Here is a 12673-nt window from a genome sequence, read left to right as displayed (position 1 = left end):
TGCTTGCACTTCCCCCTCACCTCCACTTCAGTACGCTTTAGCCCAACCTGAACTATTTTAGTGCGACGATCGAGAGAAGCAGCAATTGCTCATATGATGTGTCACACCATAAACTTCAGGAAAGTAATTCATTCCAACAGTATAATTCTAGGACTCAGGAACCAAAAATACGGCCTATTACTCATCTTTGTATCTCACAACACAGAATAACCTAAACCGTTTATTTATTTACACAGCAAAGGTTTAGCCAAAAGCAAAGTGTTGAATGTCAAGAGCCACTGTTGCTACACATTCACAGTAATTACTTGCTTTATCATTTATTTTTTTATTTCTGTGCCAATATTGGCCAAGAATTCAAATCAGGAAATAGGCATGATGCAGAGACAAAGAGCCTCTACTTGAAACTGGGGAGAGCAAAACTGAATAATTGGCATGTCTTGAGTAGGCTATGAAAGCTCGAATGTGTTTACTTTATGGTTATCTAACATCTGCAGTATTTTCTCTGCTGAATGCTTTTTCCTTCTGCATGAATGAAATTTTCAGGTATATGCACACACATCTACACTGTACAGGAGGCTGTGTGTATTAAATGTATCAGGCCACATTCGGTCTTCACTTAACCTTGGTCTAACTCTGGATGAACTCAAAATTAGGGATATTTAGAAGCTAAGTCAGCCGTAGAGTAAAAGAGTTTGATCCCTAGATTTCCTCTGTATGCTTCAGAGTAAACTGTAAATTGGCGGAAAATCAAGAAACCCAAACAAGCAAAAAAACCCCACAGGAGCTCTGCCTGAGAGTGCTGACCCCTTTGCACAACCCTTGTGCCATGGGATGCGTTTCATTTAGGGAAGCAAAGTGATCCTACAAGAAAGCAAAAGCAAAAATAACTGCAGTGCAAGGAAAAGGGCGTTGACTAGGAGGACAGGAGAATAAGTGAAAGGAGTAGTAAGGGAGAAGACCCGGAAGGAACAGAGGGGAGTGAGCAAAAGCTAGAAGCTGTTATGGAGAACATCCATATGAAAGCTGATAGGCTGCTTGTGTGTTTGGGTCAGCTACATTTTTTTTTCTTTAGATATATAGAGGTTTCTTTAAAGACCCTGGCTTTTGAATAGTCCCTGAGACAACAAGTGGGGGCATCTGTCTGAGACATTTCCAGGGTGCCCTGTGCTGCAGCACGGACCTAGGAGAGGACGCAGAGTCCCACACACACCTGTCCTGGGAGCACACAATACCGCACCGAAGCCAGTTTGCTGCCTGATGTGGGAGATGCAAGTCCGCCATAGCCTTGCCTGGTGTTTCGTTCTTCTCTTTCCCCTGTGCAAAGCTGCTGCCGAAACAAAACTATTGTTTCCACCGTTGTCAGCTCTGTCAGCTGTGCTAGTGGATCTCTTGGACCCAATGCAAGGGGCCTTGAAGGGGGAAAGGTAACTCAGAGTCAAGGGTGGGTCTGAAAGCAGCTTTGCTTGTCTGATGGGATAGGCAGTGTGCCTGACCAAGTATTTGTCAAAATCAAGGAGAAAATCAAGACACAGAAAGCTAATCCTTGGTGGTAGTGAAAAAGTTATCAAGTAGTCATATAGTTGGCTCTGACTCCTGCGTTCAAGTGGTTGCCCTCATCTCAACAGCCATGCTCAGCCTGGGCGGCAGATGTGCACACGTGTAGTAATGTGCTTTTTTTTGGTCAACTACTTACCAATATGGATAACAGATTACTGCTCCATACTGTTAAGCTCCATGTTTTGTATCCTGCAGCTGTGGAAAATGCCAACTTTTTTTTTTTTTAAGTTTTTGCAGAGATTGTGTTGTGCTGCCAGCAAACAATCTGGCATCTCATGTTTCTGTAACCCATGAATTTGTTTGTCCTCACCAGAATAACTTCTGTGGTTTGCTGTCTGCATAATCCATGCAAGCCTCTGTTTTCTTAGTTCTATCTCATTAGATGGAAGAATGTACTAATTTAAGATTGTTTCCTTGGTGAATCACCTGAGGCTTTCAAAAATGGTGAAGTTAAGCTATGATTTACCTGTTGTTTTATCTTACGACTAAATGATCTTTCTTTAATGTGACTAGTCAGGAATGTAGCTTCCAGGCGTTCATTGTCTTGATGCTGCTCTGGGTTTCACCCAGGCAGCTGTCTTGTGTGTGGTGTGCAATCTTCTCTCTTTATCAGTGGTATTTCATCAGAATGATCTTCTAGCAGCAGAAGCGTACCCAGCTAATAACTTGCTCAGCGATACTGACTTCTGGCTTTTAGGACAGACTATGAAGCCACAACTCCTGTAGTTTTATTCTTCTGTTCATCTGCTGATAAAACTTGACTTTGATTCAAGGCATTTATGTCAAAGGGTATGGATCTATTTTTGTTGTCATATTTCCAGACCATTTTTTTGGTGGATTTTATTTTCTAAAGGAAAACCAAAGTGTTCGCTAGTTTAACCTTTCTTTTGCTTGCAGAAGAAATAAAGGTAAGGCTAATCAGACTGGGAGCTGTCATGTGCTTGATGTGTGCTTGGCACTTTCTCAAGCTAGGAAGGCGGCCAGATATGTTTTGAGTAAGTTTGTCTCCCTGTTGCCGAAGCCCACCAGCCCGCAGTGCTGTGGATTGTCATGATGTAGTTGGCCATAGTTGAAAGTGAGTTTGCTGTGAGTAGTTAGTTTGTCAGCCATCAAGAGGTGCTGTATGAGTTGGAGATGGAGGGAAGCCTCCTGGGCTTCTGCTATTGTCTGGGTGTTAAGGCTGGGGTAAATACAGGTTTTCCCCACATTTGTTATTCCTTCTCCTTGTAGGAGTAAGGTAATGTGGGAGATCCTCTGGAGCCAAATCGAGGCAGATGGCAAAGATGCAGATGCAGCATCTTTGTGCCTCTGTTGGGGGGGTGGCAGGGGGCAGATGTGGCATTTTCTATGTGTTTTGTTGGACCTGTACCCAGGCAAACACGACTCTTTTGCATCCTGTAAAATTCAGTGTCACACAGGAATACCAACCATCATGTTTCCCCTGCTGTCATCCTGACAAACAAGCAGCTGTCACTTGGGTAATGATGGTGAGCTGCAGGGTCTGGGTGCGTGTGCTGAAAGATTTCCTTTGTTGCAAAGCTCCGAGGAAATGAGGAGCTGGGGAGGAGGATTTCATAATGCCTTTTGTTACTCAGCCTGGCACAAACTGTTAAATCTCTGTCTGGTGCAGATGACCTGGAAGTCTGCAGCACCCAGTCTAAATAAGAAATCTCAATAAGTTAATAAGTGTCTATAACTTTGAGGCAAAAAAGGGAGATACTTTTATTGTGGCTATTTAGCAAATCCATTAAAACAGTAAAAGGAACCAGGTTCTTTAGGTGTAGAACAGAGTGATGTCCCAGCCAGTCCCATTCTTTTGTTGTCATGTTGCATTCCACACCAGCAATGAGAAGGAAAGTACTCGGATAGGCGCTAACACGTGCTGTGCTGTAGATTGCGGTACAGAGTCTCCTTAGTTTTATTATATACTTTCATGATGGGCTTGAGTTGACTTGGACAGCTGTGAGCAGGTGTGCCACTGAGAACTTCCATTAAAAAAAAAAAAAAAAAAAGTTTTGTCTTGGATTTTGCAGAGTTGCACAGTTCTAGAAGTCAAAAGGGGATCATCTTTCATGCACATTTTAAAAGAGGAAAAAGAAATGTGCCAAGAGAGTGGTACCAAAATGACTTTGTTTTTCATAGTATCTTTTTATTCTGTTTAATCATGTAAAACTAACACTTGGCTATAGTTTACGAAACTTGTCATGGAAGCATATCATCTCAAGTCATATATCCAAAGCCAGGAAGAGCCAGAAATGACACTTAAAACTTGTAAATGCCAGCCTGAAGACTTTCTGGGAAAATAGATAAAATAAATGCCCAGCATTAAGTTTGCTAAGTGTTTGGTTATGGTTAGTGAGATTGTCTTCTCTCCTTCATTACCTATTTCCTCAAAATAACTTTTGTCTGACATCATAAAAGGCAATAAAGAAAGAAATTGTCAGAGGGTTGGAAAAACAGCTGTTTCTCTGACTTGGGCAGTTGTGCCTGAAACCATGGTGTATCAGTTGAGACTGACACCCTTTTGAATTTTTTTTTTTTTTTTTTTTAAATAAAAGGTTAAAACAATAAATCATCAGTGTGACTGCTAACAACCCTCTCCTCTGTTTTTTCATTAGGTGGCAGTGAAAGTAATTGACAAAAAAAGAGCCAAAAAGGACACCTATGTCACCAAGAATCTGCGACGGGAAGGGCAGATCCAGCAAATGATCCGCCACCCGAATATTGCTCAGCTGCTGGATATACTGGAAACTGAAAACAGCTACTACCTTGTCATGGAGCTGTGCCCTGGTGGCAACTTGATGCACAAGATCTATGAGAAAAAAAGACTTGAGGAACACGAAGCGCGCAAATATATCCGGCAGCTTATCCTGGCAGTTGAACATCTTCACCGGGCAGGAGTAGTTCACAGGTAATCTTAAAAATCCTCTCTGGTAAAATTTATCACAGAGCATCTAAGTGGTATTTTGGCATGTATTTGTATAGTAGGGAGGCTTGCTTATAATAACATATTCCTGACAGATGTTTTGGCTAATCTTCATGATATTGTTTAGATGCTTATATTTGAGACATTAGAAAGTATCTGCAGAAAGCACTTAAGTAAGTGTGTAGCTTCAGGTGAGCACACGGGAGCCATGCTGACTCCATGTCCTTAAAGATAAGCCTGTGCTTTGCAAAAGTAGGACTCTTTCCCTGCAAGTAGCACTGTTTTACCTCTACTCTGTAAGCACTGTACCAGCATTAACTAACGAATCATTTCCCTCTTTCTTTGAGGAGGTGGTTGTGTCTGTTGTTTTACTGGTGGAAATACAGTGGTATAGGGGGATGAACTGATTTGCCCAAAGCCTCACAGTGACACAGCTGGCATAAAGCCTGAATGGGACCACGGAAGTCCCTTGCTTCTGCTTCTCTGCTCTTTCCATTGTTATATTGCCTCAACAAGACCTCACAAGTTTGAAGACTGTAAAGTACAATGCAGAGTATGCAACTATTCAGTTCATCTCACAGTGTTTTCTCAGGAGAGATCCAGAGCTGTTGCAATAAGTCACCTTCTTTCTTTAGGACCTTTGTTCAATTGGTGTATAAGCAGGATGTGGATCTCCTTCTAGGAGTATGCTGTGGAGTTAAAAGTTTTACTAGGCTCCAGGGTAAACAGGACAAGTTCATCAGAGAGAAGTCTGCAGAGGGACTAGCTACCTCTGCCTGAAGTCACTGAGCAGCAAGTGGTAGAGGCTGGGAGAGTGCAGGTGGAGGTATCACACGTGACTGCCGCTCCGTTTCTCCACTTACGTGCTCTTGGCAGCAATGGAGACAGGAGGATGGTGGGCCGCGTGGGCTTTTGGTCTGAGCCAGTATGTCTCCTCTTCTGTTCTTAGGTGTATTTATAGGGTATGGTCTAAGAAGGAGGCTCTGCTTTCTAAATTTGGGCCAACTGGTGTTAAGTCTGGACTCCCACATACTTCCCATATGATGCAGAGCAAGTTGTGTAGGCCCCATCGGCACATCGTAGGAGCTTGACACCTGAATACTTTTGAGGATCTGGGTCTTGATTTCCTTGGCAGCACTGACTCTGTAGAAGATGGAGAGCTGTTGTACACCCGTCCACAGGGCTGCTGTGCAGGCAGCTGGCAGACTGCCTGAAGGCAGCTCACAGCTGGCTCCTCCAGCTGTGCCCAGCTGTCTACTGAGCTGCCTACCACTGTGCAACGCTGTTGGGTGCATCTGGCTTGGTGGAACTCCATGCACTCTGAAAACTGCTTTTTTTGTCTTGGATCTCTCTGCATGTTCCCTGTGATCCATTAGGGATAGGTGCTACGTGCGCATAGAACCTCAGGTGTACTGAGATCTTAAAATTTCTGGTTCCACTGTGATACAAATACTTGAGCAGCCACCAGGTCTATTCTGCAGGTTCTCTATCAGCAGCTAAACTACTGACCTCTTTAAATTGTTAACCCCACGGTTTGGGGCATGGAAAAGGAAGAAGTCCACTTACTGCTTTAAAGGACCAATTGATATCCAGTATATACAGAGAGAGAGAGGAAGGAAAAAAGGTCAGAAGTTCTGAGATGGGCAGAGGAAAACCTGGCAGGATCATGATGAATGCATTTAGCTTTTAACAGCAGTATTGAGTTCAGTAGCAGTTCCTCTCCCTGAAAAATCTGCCCTCTGCATAGTGGCTGAAGCACCTATGGGGTGTTGGTAGATTTGGCTTTGATTCTCTTCTTTTTCAGAGAGGATTTAAGTCCACATTTTGTACAAAAATAGGTTGTTCATTAGATACAAGCTAGACTCAACAGGCTACTGTGGTGGGAAGAAGGCAAGGCTTTGCGATCCAGAGCCTGAGGAGCCCAAGTTTCTGTATAGATGCTGCGTGCTCACAGCAGTTTTGGTCCTCACCCCCTCTTTCTCTCTGCTGTCTCTGTGAACGTAAGTACAGCTCACAGAGACTGAAGAGGGACCTTCGTGAGTGGAGCGAGGAAGCAGCCCTGGAAATACTGACATGCTCTGCTGCATCTGGCAGCTGATTTCTGTCTGTTCAGCCCTGTGGTGTTGGATTAATCCTTACCCCAAAGGCAGTGTACTCCATACACTCTGTTTCTCAAATCACAGCGCAGCACAGAGTTTGTTCTTGGGAGTCTTCTGCCCTGGTAACGAGCAGGTCCAATTCTGCTTAAACTGATAAAATCTGACAGAATAACAGGCATTATATCCACAAGTATTTTCTCTAGCTTAACCATTCAATGTCTTGGCTTATTCTGCAAACAGAGTATTTAGAGCAGTGTAGAGATGCAGTAAAAACACTGGTGGTGTGATCCAGATTTATTCTCCTGGCTCTCTGCGAGCAAGAGAGGGAGAAAGAATAATGGTTACCCCAGGAGTTGTCCTTCAGCATCCCAGGCTTTTGACTGTGGCAACTCTAAAAACAGACTTCTCAATCGGCAACTGAAGAGGGGGAAAAAATAATGCAGAAGCCTGATTCATTCTCACCCTGGATGAAATGGCAATGTTCTGTTTTTGTTGTTGTTGTTATTTTTACAGCAGGTAAAAATAACAGCACTTTCATCTACGTGGTGATCTGTGGGCGTTCGCATTCACTGTGTGTGAAACAAACTGCGGAATCCTAGGCCAGAAAGCAGTCTACTGTTTGCCTGTCTCCAAATGCTTTCATCGTTCACATTGGATGGGGCAGGACATTTAAAAGTGTTCACTGACTGTTTTATTACAAAGAATCATTGGTTTTGTCTGCATTATTCAGGGAATAATATAGATGACTTACCCTGTTCTGTAACTCAGGATGAAAAAAAGCAAGATGAAGTAAGTTGCATGAAATTTGCTTACGTTATTTGATGAATATTACTTGGTAAGCTTCATGACTTACAATCAAGACTTGGCATGGCAGAAAAGGACAAGAGCTGGGACCCAGAGCTCAATGGAAATGCTTCTGTTAAGAGGCACTGATGTGTGAACAGCCTAAAATTAAAAAACTTCAAGAAACCTCATTTTATTTAAAGAGGTTAAAAAAACCCGGCACTCATTTTTGACTGCATAGATGTATTTTAAGTTATAAATATTTCATCTACTATGATGGATGAAGACTGCAAGTTCCTGAGTGCAGGAGCTACATTTTTGGTGCAGGGTGTCCAGGGTTCAGAACTCCTTGGCCGTTTGCTGAAAAAAAAATGTCAGTATTCTATATATAATTTCATGTAATCATTTGTGTTTCATTTCTTCTATCAGAAGAGCTGGTTGGTTGCTAAAAATATACTTGCAACAAGCTCAGCTGTGAATCAGGTAGGAATATTTATCTTTCCCTCTGACAGAGGAAAACAAACCCAAATGGCAGTATCTGGTGAAGCTTTCTCTTTTCAGAGGGTGTTTACACAGGCCTTCATGCTGTCAAAAAGCAGGATGAACAATAAGCCCCTTGGGAGTGTAAGGACAACAGAGAAAATGAAGTGAAAGCCTTGGTGCTTGCCACTGCATCCCACAGGAAATTCTCAACAACCCTTTTAAAGTAATTTTAACAAAATTCAATCCCATTCAGTGCAATTACTGTCAGGATGTCAAAGAAAAGAATTTAATAATGTATTGGTAGCAAAGATAGCTTTCTGTATTCCTCCTTTTTAGGTCTTCATGGCAGCATATTCATACCTTCCACTGCCATTTTGTAATTAAAAGCAGATCAGGAGTTTGAAAGACACACAAAAACCCTGAGGTTTTGAGCAGAGTTTATGTATTTTTCCATGATCTCTTTCCCTAGCAGAGTAAGGTGGTGCCATACAATCCAGTTGCTCAGGGTGCTACAGGATTCCTGCTTTGGTACCCACTACTTTGACATGTTGGCTTTGATAACTTCCATACTATTAATTTTAAGTGCCAGTAGTCTGGCTGCTGATGCAATATTTATGACAGATCTTGTACTACAGAACAAAGTCTCCTTTTGAAGTGCAAAACTGATTTGTCTATTTTATGTCAGATTTCCAAATTACCTTTGGGCATTCTTTCTTGGAGTACTCTGCTGTAAACAAACTAAATATTGTTTTAGTGAAGACAATAGACTGAATTCCTCTTTTACAGAGGCAAACACATTGAATTTAGTGACGTTGTGATTGATAGAAGGATCAGGCTCAATAAATAATATTTTGATAATAAAGCCTTTGAAACGTGTATTGATATGATGATGAACCAAAAGCTCTGCAATCTTTCCAGCTCACCTCTGGCTCTTGCATGGGGCTAGAAAGTGGGCTTGTGGGTTGGTTGTTAAGGAGTGATTTTTTTGTGGTGCTGTTCTGGTTAAAAATAAGATGCGGGAGACAGCAGCCAAACACTGCTGCTTTGCAGCTGCTTGCTGGTAAAACCTTCCTTCTCATCCCTCCTCCCCCAGACAAGAAATAAAGTGTGAAATGCAAAAACTTCAATTTTGCTGTCTGATGCCTGCAATGGCACTGAATAAGCTTCTTTCAGAAACACGCTGAGCTGACAGCTGAAGCCTGAGGTGGCTCGCTTAGTGAAGCAGGCTGATGTCGCTTGGTGGAGTCACTGGCTGGAGCTGGGATTTCCAAAGTGGTCTGTGAAGCTCTGAGCAAAGCCAAACAAAAATCAACCCCATCAACAGCAGAACAAACTCCCAAACAAACCATTCCATGAAGCAGGCATGTTTTCAAATACAGGGAAAAATGACTGTATGCTGCTAGCTTCACACGCTGACAAGGCAAAAATATATGCTGAGTCTCCATTGTGGTAATGCAGCTTGATCTTTCTTGAGTGTCTTCATTGTTGATACATTTGGCTAACATGTACCATTGTTAGACACTCTCAACGTCATGGAACTAAGCCCTCAGAAAAAAGGTGAAAGCTTTTGTTCCTCTGGTATTTGGTCACTGAGGGTGCACTCTGGTATTTTGAAGTTTTTCAGCAATTAATGCCAACAATTTCCATAAGGGGAAAAAAAAAATCCTTTAGACCCATTTTTTCAGGCACCAAGACGGTAAGGAACAAGATCAGATTTACCTCAAGGAAGGAAACTGAAGGTCTCCAACAACTACGTTTCTTCTCCCCACTACACGGCGTGGCACAGGCTGCTGGGTGCATAAGGGAGTGCTTGCCCAGCCTTTCCAGATCCAAAGCAGCTGTGTCCACTCTAGCAACCCACCAAGAAGTGCAAGCCACGTGCATAATTAGGAGGACCGTTGAGTCTGCAGGGACCAGCATGTGCACCTGATGTTCAATGCTCTGGGTCTTCCCATTGACTTCAGCAAGGACTTCAATTGCTGTGTGTGTCATAGCTGGTAACTCGCATTCTCCCTTGCAGTATGCAGCTATTAAAAACATGCGAAAAACTCCATTGACTAAAATATGGTGGTATATTTGCTTTTATTTGTTAAACTATTTATAATATAGTGCATGAAATTCAGGGTTCCCTAACACTTTTGGGTGCAATGGTGCTACTTTTTTCATTGCAATGAATTAATGTAAACATAGAAACAAAGCAGCAACTCAGATAAGCCTCTCTTTGTAAAAAATAATTAAAGTTTGAGTTGCACAGAACTGATATAATAAAGCATTTAGGAACCCTGGGGAAATTGGTGCTGTTTGCAGGATTAACCTACGGCAGATATGTAATTGGATAGTACTGCTGCACTTTTTGTCAAGAAGAAATAGTGGGTACTCTGGTGCATTGTTAAAGTCATCTAAAGTATTCACTGAATAACCCTTCTGTCCTGACAGCCATGGATCTTGTCCAGACACACAGGCTCTTTTTGCACTTCTACTGTCCTGGCTGCAGGTACCTGCCATCTCTATGTCCTACTGCCAGCCTGCTGCAGGGGATTCAGCTGCCCATGGATCCTGCCTGGTGCCTGTCTAAGGGTCCACATCTGTGTAGCAGCGGTTCTCCAGCTATGGCTTAGTCTGGGGATTTTTGGCTTGGTTTCATATGGCTTTTGCTTTGCGTTTCTAAGGCTGGTTTGTGTGGAATTTTCTCATTAGATTGTGTCAAGGAGTAAAAACCTATTGTCCTAACTCCTGGGATCACACTTTGTGCTTTCTTATTGACATAGGTTGACAAAAAGGTGGTGCATATGGACTATTAGATCAGTTACCACTTATGGCAAATCTGCTGAGAATAGACATATGGGTAAACATCTTTAATTAACCAGGTCTAATTGCACCCTGTACTGAGGCTATATCTAAATTTTTATTTTTTTCCTCTGATAGCTTTAAAATGCCCTGTAATATTTACCTTTAGCTTTTTAACCTTGAATACTTTTAAATATCTTTTCTTGTGTTTATGTTTAGCCCTCCTGTCACTCATTTATTATTCAAATTGCCTGTGTGTTATTTCTCCTCAACTTACAGCTTTCCCTTGCCTTTATTTTTAAAGTCTTAGGCTTCTTAGCTAATATTTAATAGAGCTTCCAAATGGTCTTTCTTCTTGCTTTGAAATGTACTGAGCATTGCAGTGTATGACCCAAAGCTCCATGTGTTGATTTCAGGTTTTGGTTTTTTTTTTTTTCCTCTTTCCCATATTGTTTTTTTGGCAGTCTCTCCTGATAATTTCCCAGCCCTGATATCTTTATAGAGGCTAATCACACTGTCTGTGAAAATCACCACCTGCAAGCAATAAAGATGTGAGACATGAAGAAATACGCCCTTTACTGGTGGTAAAGGGAAGCAGAAGTTAGTTGATCCGGATCCATCTGGCAGGGCACATCCTCCTTCTATAAAGCCATTTCTCCCCAACCCATGAGGGAAACTCCTTTTGAAGGACATAGGGCAGTGAGTCTGCAGCGCTGTTGTGGCACATGGAGTATCCTGCGGATGAGAAGAGGGATGCCGTGGATGCCAGCCGAGCAGGAGAAGGGCTGGAGAGTGGGCTCTTTGTAGGCTGGGTCTTGGTCAAAACATGGCCAAATGTGGTTACATCTCTGCCCTGGTATTTGAAATTAGCTGTCACTTTTAATGTGGCTGGTTTCCTCAAGTTAACACACTGTATTATTGCCAGAGGAGGGGTCATAATCCTTTCTTCCTGTCTCTCAGGCTGGTACTTTATTGACTGAGTTGTGTTGCTTCTCCTAGATGAGGGCTAGTGCAGAAGGCAGACCTCCTTAGGAAGTGTTTGGCTGAATGCTCTAGGAAAGTCTGGATATCACCCCTGCATACCTGAAATTTGCAAAATACTCTCCTTCAGTAGATTTGTATAGTATTTCCCTTATTTCTTTTCACACGTGAAACAAGGAAAATCTGCAAGAAATACTCACTGGGGTGTAGAGACATCTATTTGGAGAAGATCCTTGTGGTCATATTGATGAAGTGAGTGCCATCCTACCTGCAAGTACTCTTCTGCCTCAGGTTTATTTGAAACACAGCATGGGCATAAAATGAAATGGAGAGGAACGTTTTAAAAAAGGCTTGGAGTTGGTCACAGCTATTTTTCTTTCTTTCCTAGATTCTTTTTTGTGGAAGTACTTTGTTTGGTTTTGTTGGTTTACTTGTCTTATTTTATTAAGCCTTATATCTTAATCTATAATAGAGGCATCCTTCATTACTCCCTTTGCCTTACAAAGGCAAACTATGATGGATGTCACTGACTTCCCATAATTATAGCTGATGGCTTTATTATACAGATTTTTCCAAAGCGTGCTGGGAGAAGCATCACTGCCCATCTGAGCTATTGATATGCTGGCATGCTGATTGTTAAAAGTGTTTTATATCTGGATGGGGGAAGAACTGTTGTGATAAGACACAGCCAACTGCTAGAAGTCATGGACAAGTTGTGTAGCAACCTACATTATTTTTTTCATATTATACTTCATGTTTAGTCCATACAGTTTGGGGTTTCAGGGTGGTTGTGTGTGTGTGTTTGTGATCTCTGGGGTAGTTTTCTTAGGTAGAACATGGCTTAGGAAAACACAGCCAAGTTCTTAAGTGGTGAAAAGGAACACAAAAAACGAACAATGTGCTGATGTACGTATCAGAAGAAGCATTGGTCATCTTGCAGAAGGAGACCACTTTCATTTTATCCTCTCTCTCCCAAAGCTGGTCCAGGCCCCGATCTGTACGGTGGGTCTGTGGGGTCACACTGGGTGGTATGGTGGAGAAAGCACCAACACAGCAC

General features: G+C 42.3%; 1 protein-coding gene across 3 annotated transcripts in view; it reads left to right on the top strand.

Moving 5' to 3' along the window:
- HUNK (hormonally up-regulated Neu-associated kinase) overlaps positions 1–12673 on the top strand; it is a 60031-nt gene that overhangs the window by 15446 nt on the left and 31912 nt on the right. For all 3 annotated transcript variants that reach the window (XM_086462088.1, XM_086462080.1, XM_086462072.1), the window contains exon 2: positions 4176–4468. In XM_086462088.1, the coding sequence (XP_086318214.1) occupies positions 4176–4468 (293 nt within the window). The remainder of the gene's footprint in view (positions 1–4175; positions 4469–12673) is intronic.

This window comes from Leptosomus discolor, chromosome 1 (genome assembly GCF_034619465.1).
Source record: "Leptosomus discolor isolate bLepDis1 chromosome 1, bLepDis1.hap2, whole genome shotgun sequence".
In the NCBI taxonomy this organism is placed as follows: Eukaryota; Metazoa; Chordata; class Aves; order Leptosomiformes; family Leptosomidae; genus Leptosomus; species Leptosomus discolor.
Note: the sequence above shows the minus strand (reverse complement) of the source record. Positions and strands in the feature narration are given on the sequence as shown.